The sequence below is a fragment of the Genypterus blacodes genome, unplaced genomic scaffold (genome assembly GCF_046128005.1).
Source record: "Genypterus blacodes isolate CSIRO-AG114 ecotype Tasmania unplaced genomic scaffold, CSIRO-AGI_Gbla_v1 ptg000133l_1, whole genome shotgun sequence".
Lineage (NCBI taxonomy): Eukaryota > Metazoa > Chordata > Actinopteri > Ophidiiformes > Ophidiidae > Genypterus > Genypterus blacodes.
The window spans coordinates 6,167,563-6,187,340 of NW_027466935.1; the positions used below are offsets into that span (position 1 = coordinate 6,167,563).

The 19,778-nt window shown below is 41.1% G+C and overlaps 2 protein-coding genes across 9 annotated transcripts in view; both read left to right on the plus strand.

Moving 5' to 3' along the window:
- tcf4 (transcription factor 4) overlaps positions 1-10,867 on the plus strand; it is a 146,661-nt gene extending 135,794 nt beyond the window's left edge. For 6 of the 8 annotated variants that reach the window (XM_076164005.1, XM_076164006.1, XM_076164008.1 and 3 more), the window contains 5 exons: positions 1,367-1,505; positions 2,159-2,312; positions 3,289-3,518; positions 3,773-3,923; positions 5,482-10,867. In XM_076164005.1, coding sequence (XP_076020120.1) covers positions 1,367-1,505; positions 2,159-2,312; positions 3,289-3,518; positions 3,773-3,923; positions 5,482-5,530 — 723 coding nt within the window. In that variant the 3' untranslated portion in view covers positions 5,531-10,867. Of the gene's footprint in view, positions 1-1,366; positions 1,506-2,158; positions 2,313-3,288; positions 3,519-3,772; positions 3,958-5,481 lie in introns of all 8 variants that reach the window. The other 2 variants (XM_076164010.1, XM_076164011.1) reach the window with 1 other exon arrangement.
- Positions 10,868-17,269: 6,402 nt separating this feature from the next.
- Positions 17,270-19,778, plus strand: part of LOC143010914 (uncharacterized) — a 37,304-nt gene continuing 34,795 nt past the window's right edge. Inside the window, exon 1 of the mRNA XM_076163501.1 lies at positions 17,270-17,409. The gene's annotated coding sequence lies outside the window, so the exon portion shown is untranslated. The remainder of the gene's footprint in view (positions 17,410-19,778) is intronic.

Here is a 19,778-nt window from a genome sequence, read left to right on the forward strand (position 1 = left end):
GAGTTTGGCATGTGGCGTTCAAGGCCTCACTGTCAGCCAGCAGGATTAACTGTGTGTAATGGAGGGAGGGGGAGAGAGAGAGAGAGAGAGAGAAATACTAGATACTGTACATGTACAAGAAGGTAAATTAAAAAATTACACAAAGAAAAGATTGATACAAAAAGCCCAAAGAGGGAGAAAAAATAAGAAAGTAAGTTAAAAGAATGAATGAAAAAGCGTAAGAAAAGTGAGGGTCCTGATATTTTAGAAAAGATGGACAGAGATTCAGAGAGAGAGAGAGCCTAGCACAGCATGCTGTGAGAATAGGCCTTTTGCACGCACGCACACACACACACACACATAAAGAGAGGGAGAAAAGAGACAAATCTGTGCCAAAATAGTGAATCCATGCTGGATGGAGTGCGATGCTCTGGGAATTAAAAATCCCACAATTAAACATATGGGCATTAAGATAATTGTGTGCGTGTGTGTGTGTGTGTGTGTCTGTGTGTCTGTGTGTCTGTGTGTCTGTGTCTGTGTGTGTCTGTGTGTGTGTGTGTCTGTGTGTCTGTATCCTGTGAGGTTGGCTGATTCCTATCCATCTGTCTAACTCACAAGCACACACACACTCACACACAGTGACACTGTGGGAGATCAGAGATGCTGTGCACTGCTGCACACACACACACACACACATACATATTACACTGAAAACACACATAACATAAACTCATTTCTAATGTGTGAAGTATACATGTTAGACACGCCTGCATTTAAGTGTAGAGACATGCACTGGGTCACGATCTCTCTCTCTCTCTCTCTCTCTCTCTCTCTCTCTCTCTCTCTCTCTCTCTCTCTCTCTCTCTCTCTCACACACACACACGCACACACACACACACACACACAAGCACCATGGGAGAGCAGAGCAGGGTTTTCATATCTGAGCAATGTTCAGATTAACTCGACTGGAATAAACATGTATGTATGAAGTGTATATGTGTGTCTGTTTGTGTGTGAGGTGAGAGAGGGCCAGCATGTGAGAGAGAAACAGCGAGAGAGAGAGCGAGTGAGAGAGCGAGCTCCTCAGTGATTTAGAAAGGTGGAGGTTGCCCTCCACAGGCCAAAGACAGCACTACATTATCGGCAAGGATGGAGGTAGAAAAGCAGAAAGAAAGAATATTACATTTAAATGTGATTAATTTAAGAATAGTACTTGCAATCATTTAAATTTACACACATTGGATTGACTGAATTTGAATATAAAATTACACTTACAAGAATTATTACAGTAAAATATATTTATAAATAATATCAGATCCTCTCATCCTCTGGATGTGTGTGTGTTTACATGACCCACTGACCATGTGTGTTTCCTCCTGTTGTCTAGGTGGGCCCTCACAGAGAAGACAGCGGTGGAGTGGGCGGTCTGCGTGGGGGACACTCAATGGGTGGACAGGTCTCGGGCCCTCAGCTTCCTGTTCAATCAGCGACCTCACCAGACCTCAACCAGCCCGACCCATACCGGGGTGAGACCCTGAGCTCCTCCTGCCAATGCTTTCAAACCAGACTTTTGTAGAGTGCTGTGTGTTGTTTGCCTTGGTTTAAGCTGTTGGCCTTGTGTTGACATATTTAGCGTACGACACAGAGACATTAAAAGACCAATTAAGAGTCATGGTGACGCCCTCTTCTTCTTTAGTGAGTGTGTACCTGCCTTCATTAAGCAGCACAGAGACAGTTTTCACAGTTAAAGGCTATTTAAGGCGTTTCATTAATGCGTAAATAAGCAACTATTGTAAGAAAGACACACACACTACACAATATATAAACACAAGTCATCAATCAAAGCCGCAAAGAAAATGCCTCCAATCAGGCAGACAGAGATTCAAAATGGCTGACAGTGTGTGCGCACTTGCGTGTGTGTGCATAATTAGTGTTGACATAGAAGTTGGCAGCAACCCAGTGACGGATCCATACAGACAACAAATAAAGACCGCACCGTGCAGAGACAGACAGACAGAGAGGGAGAGAGAGAGAGAGACACAGAGACAGGGAGAGATGGAAGCAGGCAAAGAGAGAGAGAGGTCGAGAGAAAGTGAAACACTTCCTGTCTTACATCTATGTAATGTCTGATCATGTCTCTTCCTGTCCTTTCTCTGTCCTCCTCCTCCTCATCCTCCAGCTCTGTCCGGAGGCCTGCAGGGTCAGAGCAGCTCTCCTGTCAGCTCGGAGATCAAATCAGAGGACGAAGGGGACGAGAACCTCCTGCAGGACAGCAAATCTCTGGATACCAAGAAGGAGGACGGAGACGGGAAGGACCTCAAAGCTCTTGATAGGTCAGGATTTGTGTAGCCCCGCCCACCTCACAGACGTTCACTTGCATCAAAACCCTCAAATGCTTTTCGCACATCATGCTCAGAGAACTTCAAACCAAATCGCAGTTTCACTCTAGAATTGATCAATGGCCAATGATCAATTGTGTCTAATAGGTCTATGAGGATTTGAAATTTGCCATATTTGTGTGATTACGACTCAGAAATTGTAACGTCAAGATGTGCTTAATAATAAAGGAATAGATAAAAATTAAGAAAATCAAAAAACACTTTTTTTCAGCCTCAGCCAAATACAGGCGGTGGCGATAATTGGATGAAAGTTGTGCAAGCATTGAAAGAACTGCGATGCAAAATAAGCAAATGGTTAAAAAAAACATGTTTAGGCAGGAAAAGACATGATCGTAAAAATACATAGTGGTTGTTTCAATACAGAAATGCAGTTTAATGGACCGGTTCTGCACCTTATTGTTCAAGAGTTGTGAGCCAACCTATACAGGGCATAAAAAATGTAAATGGCCACATGGGGGTGCTGTTGTGTCTAAGGGAAACGTAAAATGGGAAAAGATGAAGTTGGATACGAAGGTAATTCTCAAAGATAACGAAGCAAAGAAGATTACAGGCAAATTGAAAGATGTAAAATTGATAGAATGAGAAAAGAAAATAACTTCCTCTAGCAAATTACCAATTTCCAAGCTAGCAACTGAGATGATTAGAATGGTATATTTCATCATATTAGGGTGGAACTTTTTGGAGGGAGGGCTCTGATTGTGTGAGGAACCAGCCTCTGCACTTTGATGAGGTGACCAAGTGTGATGAGAAACAGCTAAATGTGTCGCTCCCTTACACGACGTAGCTGTAGTTTTTGGATATTGATGATGAAAACGAACATTTTTTGTATATAACCTATAATCACCCAGAAATACTAACTGTGCCTTCACCCACAAACACCCCTCCTGCTGCTCCTCATTGGTCACCATAGCAACAACGATGATGAAGACCTGTCTCCAGAGCAGAAGATGGAACGGGAGCGGGAAAGGCGGATGGCCAATAACGCGCGGGAGCGGCTTCGCGTTCGTGACATCAACGAGGCCTTTAAGGAACTTGGCAGGATGGTTCAGCTTCACCTGAAGAGTGACAAACCCCAGACCAAGTTACTGATCCTGCATCAGGCCGTGGCCGTCATCCTCAGCCTGGAACAGCAAGTCAGAGGTCAGTTTGACCTGAAGGACAATAAGTTTGATCTTTATATATGAGCGTGTAAATGATAATACAGCTTGTGATCCAGGAAGACTGTTCTTTAAAGCTTCTAAAAGGAAAACACTGTACATACAGAATGGTCATCATATGCAGTGCTGTCCAGCCACCATTAGAGGGCAGTGCCACCTGTGTGTCATTGGGGTTGATAACAGTGTTCACCATCTTCTTCTTCTTTTTCCTCTTCACTCCTCCTCTCTGTCCTCCAGAGCGAAACCTCAATCCGAAGGCAGCTTGTTTGAAGCGTCGCGAGGAGGAGAAGGTGACCGTGACGTCAGACGGGACTCCCCTCTCATTGGCCGCTGCGCATCACGCCGCCGCTGCTGCCATGGGCGATGGCTCAAACCCCATGGGACAAATGTAAAATGCAGCAACACCTCCTCCTCCCTAAATGGTCAGAAGATTTCACTCATAAACAAACCTGCCAACACTACTGAGTGTTAATCACCAAGTGTAGGGCTCCTTAACTCAAAACATTTCTCCCTGCTTATAGAGAGTGAACGTTACAGTCGCTCGATCCTAAATCACTGCTGACAGGTGAAGAAATCAGGACGCAGGATTTGTTTGCACTTCCTTTAACTTTGGAAGATTGCAACATATCCCGACATGTGGTCTAAACCAAATCTGGAATTTCCATTGTATGATTGCCCTATCAACAGGTGCAATTTCAGATTAAGGTAATAAGATACTGTATGTTCACACTACAGGCCTTAATGCGATACAGCTGGGAATTCACAAAATTAAATGATTTTCAGGAAATTTACATCCAAATTACCTAATTCAGGTTATTTTTTTGTTCAGTTGAATAATTTTTGAGGTATTTGACTTTGACTTACCAGGCTGTAGTCAAGAGAATGGAACCTCATGAGGCTAAATAATGTGTTCCATGGACCCCATAACATGAAGTGGATAAGAGAATGTTGTGGGGATAAACATGCTGTAAGGAAAAATAGTACACAAAGAAAAAAAACAAGATATCACAGCATTAAAGCATTATTTGTTTTCATAGGAATTCAGAATCCAATCCAAAAATGCTACAGCTTAACAAAAAACGATTTCACTGACCCAGTAAATTTCCCAAAAATCACTAAAATAATGTAAAAAGCCACATTGTCAGAGATTTGATATGAACCAGATCTAGGACGTCTCATGCAAACTGATGTAAAAGACAAATTAGATGCTGTTCATCAACCTATAATGATCCAAATTCAGCAGAAGACGATAGCCACGATACCACTGTACAATGAAATGACATGGTAACTTATTTATCTATACGTGATCGTCTGATTTATAGATAATGATAGTAAAAGTCAGGGTTTAGATAATAAATCAGAGGGCTGTTTGGCATTGGTGGAAATATGAGCTCTCTGACCTCTCTGAACTCTGTCGTTTCTCAATGTTTCACAAGAATAGGCACCTGCATGTGTGTGTGTGATGTTTTCCTTTCCTTTTCAATAGAAACTAAGTGTGTACTGTAGAAGAGTGTGTAGGTTTCAGTGATATTACACAATAGAATATGTCAAAGAAGAGCTTTTCTCTATGATGTATTGTAAAGTGTAGTTTCAGTGTTTCCAGTGATTGGCATGTTTCAGTGATAAGAAGCTTTAGCACTAACAACACTCTGAGTTTCTTATCTGCATGTATGACATTGGATAAAGAAGTGAAGCTTAGTTTACCCTCCTTTCCTACCCCGGAGGTCTGTGCAGGTTTCATGGTCATTGAACACGAAACATTAATGGCTGTGTCAACTGTACCAGATAAGAAGTAGGAGAACTCTGGCACCATGACTCTTTTCCCTTGTTATCCCACACTTTCGTAGTTTTCTTTGGATTCCTTTTGTCCTTTATTTATCAACAAACAATCTATCTAGACAGGAAAGCTATATAGGTTAAATATGATTGCTCCCCTCTCTTTCCAGGTCCAAGGTGCCAGAGTTCATCAGGATGATGAGTGACCACTTCCTCTGACGCCACTCTGACAACAATTCGACCCTTTCGATGCTTCAGACAGACCAATCAGATTTAGCAGAACAGCAGCCTGACCAATCAAATCAGCCTCCTCTCGTCTGTCTCCCATCGTCGTCTTCGCCTTTGTCTCCTCTTCTGTAGACAAACTCAACCCGCAGAGTTGAATTACTTTGCTTGCTGCCATTTTGCATCTCCAGCCGAAATGAACTGGATTTGACATTGCGGAGACGTTAAAATGGTTGCTATGACGGCGTCTTACGGGAGCTTTGATACCAAGTGACAAAAAATGGACGACGTCTTTGTAATCTCATCATCTTTTATCAGCATTCCTAGTTTTGAAGAACAAAAATGTTTCTATGTATAAACGTGTGTGAGAAAAAGGAAAAGAAATGATTCATGCTTTGAAAAATTGCAACTGGATGCAGGTTGTGAGAATGAATATTAGGGGGGGGGGCGGGGTCAGAATGGAACAAAACATATCACAAAGTGTTTAAGAGGCTAAAAAAAAAAGCTAAGTTGCGCAGCTGTGGAATGCAGCCTCTGCGCCATCTCTGACTGAATGGCAATCTAGCGCCACACTGTGGATGAAGCCGTGCCTGATCTCCTCATGGATGCAAACAAATCATTATAGATACATACAGAGAAACGACAACAAAGTCAAAACAACAGGAAAAATTCCCAAGAAGTGTTGCAAAAGTGGTCCGAAAACTCACAGACCCATTAAATCTGCACGTTTTAGACATAATGAGGACACTATGAATACATTTAGCTGTAGGTGGAATATGTTTCAATCCTGCAGCTTGTTTGAGGTGCTGACATTGCTGAGTGAACTGAACAAAAAAAATCAGCCAAAGTTGGGCCAACAAGAACGAGCTTTTATTTTGAAACATGTGCTTTCCGACTATCATAGAAACATAGAAAGGAGTGGAACGATGGAAGACAAACACATGTGGTGGGTCCATTCTTCCCCCACTCATAAATTCCCAATTGAACTGATATCTTTTACATTTTCAGTGTTAGCAAAAGCATATTCATGTTGTGTTTCTGTTGGTGTGACATGCTGATAGACACGTCAATGAACTGCAAAATGTGGAGTGAACACTTTGTAAGGCTAGCTGACTGGAGGGGACTGGAGTTGTACCCAGGAAGCCTGTGTGTATCTTTTTGGAATTATCAATCATTCAATCAGCTTATCAATCAGCAAGGGACTCCAGAACGACTGGGGTTTGTCAAATACAGAAGGTAGCTCATTTATGTCCAATGATGCAGTCATGAAAAAGTGTACTTCTAAATGTTTTAGGTAAGAAACTGATGAATCTGTCAAGACTTATCACCCTGATCAGATGCGAAAAAACAGAAAAAAGGAACGATAGAAGGAGACGGAGGAGGAGAAATTCATCGGTTCCAGCAATGTCCTGAGTCTTTTCAAAATGATTGGATATTCCTAAGCGTGGGCAGAGCAGAGTGTCGTGATTGGTGGCTGGCCTTTGGCAGGGTTGAATCCTGAGATCTCTTATCCTCCAACACAGTAGAATACCTGCATTGGTTCAGCTTCTAGTATAAGAAATCTCTTATCACTCAAACCTTTATCTGTAACAAACAAAAACATCCATCAAGCCTGGTTTCAAAGAAGTAGACGTGATTTGGATGAGAAGTAAGCTTCCTGAATTTGGTAGGATTCTATAGAACCTCAAAACTAACCATTGATACAAATGAGAGATTACAAGTCAGATACTTCAGACGTTGGATAGATTTAGCATCAGGCACTTGAATTATATTCCAAATTTAGCACATTCCTTACATTGTAATGTCTCCACTCAACATGAGCAATCCTGATGTTTTGATTGCCTGAATGAGCCACGGTCGAGAGAAATCCCAGCTAGATTGGACCCTAATTTGGAGAAGTTGGAGAAAGAGACAAGACGGTCACAAAGACAGTTTTCTACCATAGTAATGCTGCACTGCAATGCTGCATTTGAAGCAAGGGAACAATCAGCAGGGTGAGGGGTGTTTGATTTCTCCTGGGGCCTTGGATTCCTTCATTCCCTCATCCTTAGAATCATAAGCTCAAACCCGTTCTCAGCCCAGCTCTAGGTTCAAGGTGTTTCTAGCCTTGGTCTTGCTTGATGTTAAATGGCTGGCTTGTGTCTGTTGCTGGAGCCAATGAAATGATGCCCAAGTCAAACCATCACATGTGAATGGTTTGTTTCAAAGCATTACAGAATGTTTCTAGTGCAGTTCATCAAGATTTGATCTGGGACCTGTGGGTGGATTCCTATGAGATGGGAACTGTTGTATATGATTAGACCAACATCAGCAGTCTTCGTTCCAGCAACAGACAATGCAATTTAGAATGTCTGAGGAAATGTTCCTTTTCCGTCAAACTCCCCGTCCTCAGTACAGGACTGTGTTTGATCTCCAGGCCCATTGCTGCCATCTTTGCTAACCCAAGCCTTACGAGCCCTAAACCAGAGCCCGAGCCCCTCTCCTTGCTCTTGTCCCAACTAAGCAGTCCCAGAGATGCAATTTGAACATTCACACTTGTACCAATGTGCCTTTTTAGAGTTCATATCATTCGAGTTGCCAGAGGAGGACATTTACCTGGTGTTTTAATAGGATGCAAGCTTAGGGAAACCTGTTCTTAGTTGTTAGGTTCTATGCAGTCAGGTTTTTTACCAGACCTGGGAATTTAAAAAAAGCTAAAAAGGAAAAAAAAGTATTTTTTGGATAAAAAACTAAACTGTATTTAATGTACTGTATGCTTATATGTAAGTAGACAGCGTGTTCTGGCTTTGAGCCAACGGGACAGACGCTTGATTTAGTAAGATGAGCCCCTGTCCTTCCATTCCTCCCAGTCTTTCATAAATCTTGACCGCCCCCCCTTTTCCCATTCCACATCCCAGCCCTGTTTCCATGGTGAACAACGCGTCTCTTCTTGTATTATAGCTTAGCTGCTTTTTATCAATATTTGATCGGCTTGTCCATAAGCCAATGTAGTCTTCAGTACAAAGTGTGTGGTCGTATGTTGTAAAACAGATTTTTGGTTTTTTCTCTTTTTTAAGAAGAATCTTTTTCTCTGATTACATTTTTGTCTGTTCTGGTTTACCTGTCTATAAAAAAGAAAATGTAAAATAAAAAAAAAAGACAAAAGGTTTAGAAAACAAAAAAAACAAGACATTTCGCCATCTGACGGCATTGTTTTCTGTCGGTGGTCATTTTGACACGGATTAAGTCCTACCCAATCAACAGGAAGGCACGGAAACTGGAAAAGAATCTATTTGAATAAATCAATCTATATATAAATGTACAAAAAATATATACAATATATAAGGAGGGTGCCATTTCTTTCTTTTCTCTTCTGTTTCAAAGCAGTGTTTGTTCAGGGAGGAATTGTTTTCTCAAAGACTGAACTGGTTGGTGAGGCCCCTCAGTGTTTTAATTTTTTTGACTGACTTTGACGTGTTCTCTGTTGTTGCCGTGACAACACCCTCCGACTAGTACGGCATCCCGCACACAGGACAAACTGGAGCCGGAGTTTTATCTGCTCCATTCACTGCTATCCAACTAAGGCTACAACACATGGACGTTTGTAAATTGTATGCAACAAAATGGCAAACTTAACCATTATTTTGAAATTGTGTATGTAAAAGTTATATTTTTACATGTAGACTGTTGTTATTTTGTGTTTTAGAAATATGTTGTATCAGGTTTTTTGTTAAAAATGAAAAAGTAAAGTTCAGTGTGTGTTGAAAAAAAAAAGTGTCACATTGAAAATGTAAGTGAGGTCAGAAGTTCCAAAATCATTTCTTAATTTTTCAACGTTATGTTTATATCTGTGGGGAACGTTTGGAGGGTTCAGAAATCATAAAAGGTATATTTGATGATAGTTTCAATCTCCGAGCTCATGACATTGCCATTGTTACTGTATTTTTTCTGACAAATGTGTAAATAATCACACAGGGTCCATGTGGTTTTTGTGGGACAGTGAGAAATGATGAAGATGCTGACGATGAACTAGATTTTTTGTAAAGTCATACTCATCTGGTTTTTGTAGACTGTTGCCAAACGTTTTGGTTAGTGGTGCTCAGTTTGTGCTGTTCAGCTGCCGGATATCCCAAAAAACATTTTTATTGTTTGCACCTATAGAGTTCCCCCCTGCCAGGGCCGGCCCAAAATAACGTAAGTTTAAAACAAATTGCCTGGTAAGCAGTTACTGTTTAGTACAATGTTGTTCATATGTGAGGGCACATTTGAAATTACATTAAAATTAATTCTAAATCGCACATCCAGATTTTGTTGTTGCCCCGAATCTCAAACTGTGGTATAGCACTCCTCAAATGTGTTCTGATGGCTAAATATGTTATAGCACCACTATTATTATTATTTTATTTGTTAAGATTCTGAAATTTGTTATAGCGTCCACCAGCTGTAATCAGTATACCTGTTAGAGTACGCTGTCATGATCACAAAAGTTTGGGATTGTGTCAAAAAAATTGAAAATGAATAAATCTTAAAGATGGTATCGAGTAGCACCCTGAAAATCTGTTTGGAATGATGAAAAATAATTTATTAATATATCCGTAATAATCCACGCAATTGCCCAAAATGCATGTATATATTTTTTTAATCGTAAATCTACTCTACTCAAAAATTAACGAAATCAGGGACTGTTACTTTAAATACTTATTACTATTACTATCGTTAAATACTATGAAATTATGAGCAAAAACTGAGCAGAGGAACTCATACAGAGGTTACAGTCTGAATTCTGTTTGGGTCCCCCTGGTGGCTGCCCTGGGTATGACACCTGTACTTTAGTTTTCTTTGACATGAGTTCTTAACCTGAATCACTTAAGAGCCTCATGAACATTTTGATGAACATTGGATATGAGTGTTGCAGATAGAAATAAGCAGATTGTCTGCAAACAATCGTTTCAGCTATTTGCCCAAAAAGATATCGGATTATGTGCAAGGCAGTTTCAGTCATCTGTTTTTAGTGTTTGCCATCAAAATTGAGCTTTTTGTGAAAAGAAAAGGCTGCTTTCAATGGGACCTAATGGTTAAACACTAGGACTGAATCTGTCAGTGTAAGTGCTAATGTCTTTTTTTTTAAATATTGTTATTTTTGCAAAGACTTCATTTCATATTTTCTTTGTTATATAATCAAGTCAACCTCCAGAATTACAGTATCTACATTTTTTATGTTTCTATTAGCAAAAGTGTCAGCGTTTTTCCTTCCCTCCTTGTTGTACATACCCTCCTTATTTCTGTGCCATGAGCTTTGTACTCTGTTACTCTGTACCTTTTCCTGCAATAATGAGTTGAATTCCAACCAGACACTCCTGTCCTTTGTTTTTCCAGCAGTCTTCCAAACAGGAAGCAGGTTTTCTCATTACAGGTCATTCAATTAAAATAAAATAAAAAGGTTTCTTCAAAGGTGCACAATAAATCAGACACTTTATTTATCCACAAGGAAAATTAATACAGATGAACAGTGTCAATCAAAAAAAAAAATTGATCATTTTGATTGAGACTGGCTCCTTTGATTGAACAATCCGGAGCAGTTAGGGGTTCAGTGTCGGTGCTCTTTGAAAGGCTCTGCAGGAGGAAACCAGAATGGAACCATGGTAACCAACTTAATCTGGAAGGAAGTCTGGATAATTTAGATTTGTTATATGCTCATTTAACTTCCAACCCAGCCACCAGAGGGTGATGTGACTATCCCCTTCTTGAAGCATATCTAGTTCATTGACCTTCATAACAACAACAAATGTTAATTGTTTCCGGGTTTGTCAAAAATGTTCAGTTCAGCCTTTTGGGTGGAAAAGTAACAAATTCAATCAAAACTAAAATAGCTACATTTGGTTTATATATAATTAAATGTATATAATACATTATATATGTTTTTGATATATAACATAACTTTTTATGTCAAAGATGTTGTGCCATCAGACATGACAAACTGTGAGTTTGTGTTATAGTCTGGTTAACCTCGTGATTCATCCAGGGGAACAGGTTATGAAGGGATCGCCCCTCATGCCAGTGTGATAATGCTCTGCAGGAATCTGGATTACTGAAATTATTCTTAAATTTCTGACTCACTGGGCGAGTTTGTTCTATGTCTGCTGCAGGCGGAGTGACGTCAGTTTGCTCAAATGAGAAAGCAGAACAAAGGGAACAGTATGTAGTAAGTATGGTAGATACCAGATTATTAGTGTGACTTGAAAAATATTTAGAGTTGTGACATTATTACTGTAATTTAAAGAACAGAGTTAATCTATAGTCTAACATTTGCCTATGGTCATGAGCTCTGGGTAGAGCATGAAATAATGAGATGCCAAAATAGTTTCTCTTCAGGACAATTAGTTTGGCCTAAAGGGAACCTGTGAGGCCTGTGCCACCCTGCAGGAGAAGGCCACGCCCTCATAAATACTGATGGGCCAAATGATGATGAGTGAGACACCATTTTACATCATTTGTCACCCAGGACGTGATGAAAGCCCATCGGGTGCAGGGAGGTGGTTTCTGTGCTTTGGGCCTTAAATTTGCCTAATCAAAGATTGTTGAGTAACTGGTTCCAATAGTGAGTAGGCCTACATTTACATGCATGTTAAAACTTCAATTTAATATAAATTCGATAGTGGCGTGGTGGATTTCGTACTTTAGTGGAGTATAAATATTTTTGCAAGTATTGGGAGGGGGATAGCTTTTTATGTGGGTGATATATGTTGTAGACAACCTCCTCTGTTCAAATGTGGTTTCTCTACTCTCTTTCTACTCTTTTACTCATCTACTTAACCATATGTCTTCCCCACCCAGGATGTGGATAATGCTGTCCTTGTTAGAGTGTCCCTTCCCTTTCAAGAGTACTTGAGCTGCTGTGTTGTCCTGAGGAGTTTTCCCTCCTGAGTTGAGACGTGTTTGTTCACTGGTTGTTTGGTTTCCCTGATATACAGGTCTGTGCATTCCTCACTGCATTAGACTGCAGACCCTAGGTTGTTTTTCATATGTTTGGGTGTGGGGGGTTGTGTTGCGTTTGATAAACACAGGGACATGGTGTTCCAATGACTCTCATGACTATAGTCACAGTGGCCAGGAGGACTAATCAGGAATATCAACAGCCTTGATAATGACTAATCAGGAGTGTCAAAGACCCTGATAACGACTCCACAGAGGTTAAATCCTAGGAATCACTGCCAGTCAGTTATAAAGCAGCAAAACGTCTTCAAGCTTTTACAATGTCAAGTTGCCTGAGAATCAATCTTCCTTGGTTACCATGACCTGGTTGACTGAGAACCTTCATAGACAGGTTTGTTAGTCTTTACAAAATAAATAAACGTAGGTACTGCTGATGCAACATGCACCTGTGAACAAGGGGCGATCCTGCTGCCCCTTAAAACTGTGGTCGAGCTTTGTTACATAAGCTAGCACGTGAAAAGTGATTGGTAAGATTACTAAGTTTGTTTTGTCTTAAAGACACCGTGTGTGTTCAATTGTTTCTGTGTTCTTGCCAAAGGTAATGCACAAGGTTAATTTACCCTCTATCTGCAAAGACACCATTTTTCTCCCAGCTCAGAAGGTTCAATTGTCACATATACATCCCAAATGGTAAACTCCTGTTTTCCGTGTGTACATCTTATTCCAAAATGCCCGTTCTGACATTAGGGAGTCTTGTCTGGGTATAGCCTGCCAGTGTTTCTCTGGTTATAGTAACACAACTTTGTGTCAATGAGGAATATTTAATCAACATTTGTGCCAGTTATCATTCAATCTGGCCCCATTTTCAATCTAGGAAATCTAGCACAAGCAAGCAACAAGCAAGTAGTTAGTCAGTCCCTATTTGTGGTGGCCTGTCCCCATTCCCTCTGGTCACCACCTGGAGCTAGCTAACAAACAAGACAAATACAATTCACAATTAAATAAACACCACTAAACAGCAGTGACGTGACACATGACGTGTTTTAAGTGGAAAGAAAAGACAAATAAATGTTGGAGGTGTGGTGGTCTGTCCTTTCTCTTTACTGTCTTGGCTGCTCTTTGTCTTCCTTATGACTGTTGCTACTTGTTGGAGCGATGGATTGTTTAACCGTGAACCAGCAGAGGCTCAGCTGGATTCTTTAAAGTGAACTCATCAGATGTATGAGGTGTTTTGTCACCAAGTCATCAGGTCTGTAGTATTGCATTGCCCGAATCATAAAGATAGGTAAAGAAGCAAAGTCAGCAGAACCAAAGTTCTAGCTAGTTCTAAGTCCAAAACAAGTCATCAGCACCACGATTCAGAAATCACAATGGTTTTTAAATGTTTTCTTTCGCAAATTCCAGACAAACTACATAAGTAAACCCCTGAGTAGTAGTATAAATAGCAATTGCAATAATTCTATCACATAATTCTGAACATGTATAATGTTAGTTTTTATTGGTGTTAGGGTTTGATCAAACTCTTAACTCATTGTAGACATTGTTTCCTCTTAAACAGACAGGGTTACACCTCTGAACTTGAGGAGAGCAAATTGGGTGTCATTGTGTCAAAACAATCCAAAGCAAAATATTTCCATTGTTTGTCTAATTTTTTTCCTTCATTAGAAATCACAACCAACAGAGCGCGTGTGTGTGTTTGTGTGTGAACAGGTTTTGAGTTGTTGCTGGTTTTGCAGGGTGTGACTGTATTTGCGTGCTGCAGATGGGAGTGTCCACTGATCCAACCTTTACTCAGTGATAACTCACTGCGGAACTATTACAGCTACTGTGTAAGGGTTGATTGAAAAGATTCAAGCCTCATGCAAATTGAAGTGAGCAGTTTTGTAATATTCTAATGAGGTATGAAGCATCCCTGATGTGTTTTAACAAAGGTACCGATGGCTCTGTGAGTGTATGAGATTTGACCCCTTAGGCTCAGGTAGGATTCACCAGCAGTACAAAAATCAACCCATACATTCATGCAGGTCAGATCGGTCAGAGACTCCTCTCCAGCACCCTGGAGTAAACTTTCCCCAGGAGGATGAGAGACGCAATCTTCAAGCTTTTGCAACCAAGTCCAGTTGCCTGAGAATTTGCTTTCTTTGGTAACCCGACCTGAGCCTGACCTCTATTTATCAAGTCTGCACTGATACATTACTTGGTGTCATTTATACATCATGCAGACCCATGACACATGGGTTCCCACAAACACAGACAGACAGTTTAATACGTTTAAAGTAACATTATGCGGGAGTCTATTTCGCAACAATCACAAAGATATGAAGATAGTTATCAGTACATGTGAGTGCGTGTGCATGTGTGTATGTGTTGTGTGTGTAATAGGTGTGTATCCAGCGCTGAGGAATGTGAGGTGTGGTTGCCAGCATTGCCCAACACAAAGCAGCTCTCTGCCTCAGTCCAACGCCATGGCAACCCACGGTTGTTGTTTAACTAACACCCTGTACTGTGTTAAACTGTAACCTGTCACTTCATTTATACAGTTTTTACGTCAAGAAGCAGCACATAACAAGAGATTGCAGGTTAATCTGACATTTCCAACTTGTATTTCTGTTTTTTATCAACCACTACTGAATGTCAAAGTGATTTTTGATTGATTGGTTTAACAAAAATGCAACAATTTTTGGGAAAATTACATCCAAACATCACTAACGTTGTTTTTTGTTTCATAGAATGGACCTCTATGGATCCATGGAAAGCAATGAAAAGCCTCTAAAAGATTGTCTTACATGAAGCTTTAAGTTTAGTTAGATACAACTATATTCACCGTTGCCTTAGAAAGAGTTTTGACCTATGATCTTTGATCCTAAAATATCTGTCTTTTTGTCTGATTGCTATCCAATAGAAACGTTTCTCATCAGGTTACAGCTTGAGCGATGTTGCAGTTTTTCGTAAATGGACAAATGTCAAAGATGTCAAACACAGGCACACCTCAGGGCTGTGTGTTGACACCCCTCCTATTTCTAATGTACACGATAGCTGCAGGTCTTCTCTGGAGAACAGACTTCCTGCTCAGTTCTCTGATGAAACTGTCCTCTTATTTTTACGTGAAGGCTCACAGCCTCTGTGGCTTAAGCATCTTCTGAATGTGCAGCATAGTGTGTGCAGAACCAATTAAGATTGTTAACAAATACAGGAGAGGACAGATACCATGGCATGATTTGGAGAGGGAGGAATCCAAACGTTATTTTTTTGTTGGGGTTTTCTGGTTCTTGGTATTGTCACAACCTTAAAATTATGTTTCAGTTTTACTTTTAGTTCATATTGACTCGAATACAAAACAGAAAACACAATTCGTGGCTCTTTTAAAAAAAAAGATAGTTCTTGACCACTTTTGGAATAAAGACCCTGCACTGGCAGCAAGGAGCAGAGAGGGAACTAAAAGTCTGAGGGGACAGAAATTCCCTAAATAGTTGCATTTTGGTGAGACTGGTGCAAAAGATTTCCAAACATGGTGTGTGTGAGCAAGATAGCGAGGGAGAGAGGCAGAGAAAGAAAGTCTCACACACAAGAAGGGAGATGCAGGAAAGTTCCACTCATTCTTCCAGTGCGGTTAAGCTCACAACCCAGCATAAGAGTACAAGTCTCAATATTTATTGAATATAATATAACCTTTTGGGAATCCATGTTCATAACAGTTTCAACTACAACAACCTGCATATATAACAACACACTATTTACAACTCCAATCCTAAAAGTAACACATTTGAGTTCCTACATGAATATTAGTATGAACATGAATAAGAAATTGTACAAAATACAAAATGTATAATACAATTAGATGTCTACATCCTAGTATTTGTTCCCAAACTCACCACCTTCCCACAAAAGGAACAATTTGCAACAATAGTTTTTATCTACATACTATCCCAATTTAAAGACCAGAGGCATGCGGTCATTTGGATGGGGAACATTAAGTTTAACTTTCCTGAAGGGCAGAAGGTCAGTCCTCCCAGAGAGGACTGTGGGAAACAGGAGATGCATGACTGACACCCAAACAACCTCTACATCCTCAATGTCCGCCATATCCCCAACCAAACATCATACAGTGCTGGGGTTAAATATGCCCTACAGCACACATAGAGGAGAGCAGGCACTGTAGCAGGACCCAGCCTTATACAGATCTACAAAAGTCCCATACCATAGCAGCCTAACATCTAAAGCCCAGCATTAGCAACTAAAACCCGCTCCTGGTAACTCTGTGAAGAATGGAACGTTGGCATCTGGCTCTTATTCTGCATGAGAAGAAGAAGAATCCGGCACAAGGAAGTCAGAAATGACACCCAAATATTTGACTGCTTCCTGATCATCTGCTGATCACGTGACTCACCTGGACTAACCCTCACTCATGCTGCATGCCTCCAATACACACTGTGTTGTCTGTCTGCCTGTCTGCCCTCCTGTCTGTTTCTCTGGCCTGGAAAGCGACAGTTATACTTAAAGCACGCGTATATGAACGAGTGCTCACGCGCAACGGTTATCTTATCCGACCTGAAGCTTGGCGTTTATCAAACATAATGAATTAATATCCAACATGGGAACACTATATTAGAGAGAGATGCAGTGCAATTTCAAGTGGCGCCATATATAGTTCCGCTTCGTTCGTCATCAAAGTTGTAAACATTGACATCCGGCGGGGGCGCTACGTAGAGAGCGTACAGAGCGCTACGTAGAGAGCGTATAGGGCCGCCGGCTCTGTCACAGCCCCGTGGACAGTTAGTTAGCACAGACGCGTTGCTGTATCCCTCCCCCCCTCAGAACCCTGGAGACATTTTTGCGTCAAGGCTGCGCTGCGCTGTGCGGCAGGTGCAGCTCCGGATCCTCCCACAAGACTAAGTGCTGAGCAACAAAGGGCATCAGGCTGTCAGACCGCCTCAGAGGAGCGCAGGGAGCACCGGGAACAGGTAAGAGTCGCTCCTCCACCTGCGCAGCTGCGCGCGTGCTTTCCTCCTCGTTCTGTTCTGTCAGCTTGTGTCACTGAACGCAGCTGTCTGTTGCTGCTCACTGAACAGCAAAAGTAGCCGCTTTAAGTTTGTAGAGGGGAGGAAAAGGGATATCGGAATACCAGGAATGTTTTAGGAGTACGATAACAAACACAACATAGGCAGATCGGATCGTTATTTTTCTGTATTGAGGTTGTTTGTATTATGATAAGGTTATCAGCAATATACTGTCACACAGTGAAGCTTTATATGGTTTAAAAACAAACTGTGCACTTCACACTGAGCACCACAGACACTTTAACCACCAAATAAGATAAGCATCCCATGGCAGATAACAATACAGTAAAAGTCAGCATAAATTGTGCAATGCTATGTAAATGATCAAGGTTTATTATTACCATTAATGCATTCAATTCAATTTAACTTTATTTATAAAGCGCCATATCCTAACAGAGTTGATCTCAAGGCTCTTTACATACAGAGCGTTTAAAGAAACCCAAAATTCCCCCATGAGCAAGCACTTGGCAACAGCGACAAGGAAACTCTCCCCTTTAAGGGAGGAAGGAACCTCAGGCAGAACCGAAAGAGACTCAGGGTGGGCGGCCATCTGCCTTGACCAGTACATCCTTGCCTTGGTTATACATCTATTTTCAAAGTAGTTATAGTAAAATTCTTTATATCGGTAAAAATACATGTGAACTCAGACAATTGTTGCATCTTGGTGGAGGTATGAACTCTGAATGAACTTATGTTAAAGCGGTCAATCAATCAGGCAGAGTCTGAAGCAACACTATGTTCCACCTACACCTGATTAGCTGAACCAAGATGTTGTTCACTTGATCAAGCCCTGGGTGCCTCGCAGACCTAGGTACTAACGCAACGCACAATGAAGTGGTCTTCTGTCTCTAGGGATGAGAGCAAAGGAAACATGGGACCATCTTACAGCTTACCTCTCCCCTCTCTCGTGTCTGACACCATCATAATTACCAGTGGTTGATCACACGTGAGGAGACTTAAGATGTGAAATACCACAATTGACTCTGTCTGAGTTATAGTCAGGTTAAAATGAGTGGATGTGTGTTCTGAATCACTGATGTCGCTGCAACTTACTGTAAAGGTCTGTGTAATAAACCATTAAGTAAGATAAAAAAAAAGGTGCGGGAAATGTAGAAAAAAAGCCTAAGAGCATCAGAATGCACCTAATGACCAGGATGGAGATCTTCTTTATCATTAATTTCAGTGCAAGCATCAGTGCTGAATGTTCACTTTGGCAGTCAATCAGTCTGTGCAGGCCCAAACTTGCTGCTATGTCACAACCTTACCTGGAGTCAAATGTACGACAGGGCTGAAGTGTGTGTTGGTGTTTTCAGGGTGTTCCAGTGTGTGACAGGGCGAGCCAGCTGTACTCTGCACTGTGCTGCGATAACAACACACCTTTATCTTTATGTCAGCCGGGTGGAGACTGCAAATGTCCTTTATTATGGCACCACGTGGCTCCACGTAGTCCACAGATTGATTAATAATAATAGACTAGATTATAATAGACAGACCCGCTACCTGTCAGTCAGTGTCTGGGATATGGTTCCACAAGGGAGGAGCCTGATAACTTAAGGCTCTGCCTCCTCTTCTACTTAGGGAGATACTCAGAATGCAAGGCAGGCTTGGAGTTTATCTATCTGACTGGACTCATCTGGCTTCATTGATAGGTAAAGTTGGGTGTCATCTGCAAATCAATGAACATGTATAGGGTGTTTCAGAATAATATGACCTAATGGAGGCAGATATAAAGGGAACAGTAGTGGCCCCAGCACTGAACCTTGAGGAACGCTTTGTCTGCGTTTGGTGATATCGACCCTTAATGAAGTGAGCAGGTCTGTAATGTATTAGTGGAAGTAGTATCATTCTAATTATGTTGTTCCAGAGGTGCCTGAGGCGTAATAGGGCAACACATAGAGATTGTACCCATGCTGGCTGTTCTCCATGATCATGGCTTTGAAGTCACTCCGCAGCCATACTCACCTTATTTGGCCCCTCAGACTTTTACCTCTTCCCAAATATGCCAAGGCTTTAGGTGAAACCGGTTTGGTTTCAGATGATGACACATTGTTGATTATTCAGTCTGCATTTAAATTTGTTCTCTCCAACTGCTGCTTGGCTCCATAAATATTTGCTGCTTTGCTGTGACTTTTAAAGTGGAGAATTTTTGGAGCACTGGATTCAGATTGGCCCCTGTGCAGCAATGACAACTGCTACTCAATCATAGAGTGTCACATTGTATTCATTGTGATGTGTGTGTTTTAGATGAGCACACAGTGGCACGTATCCCCACA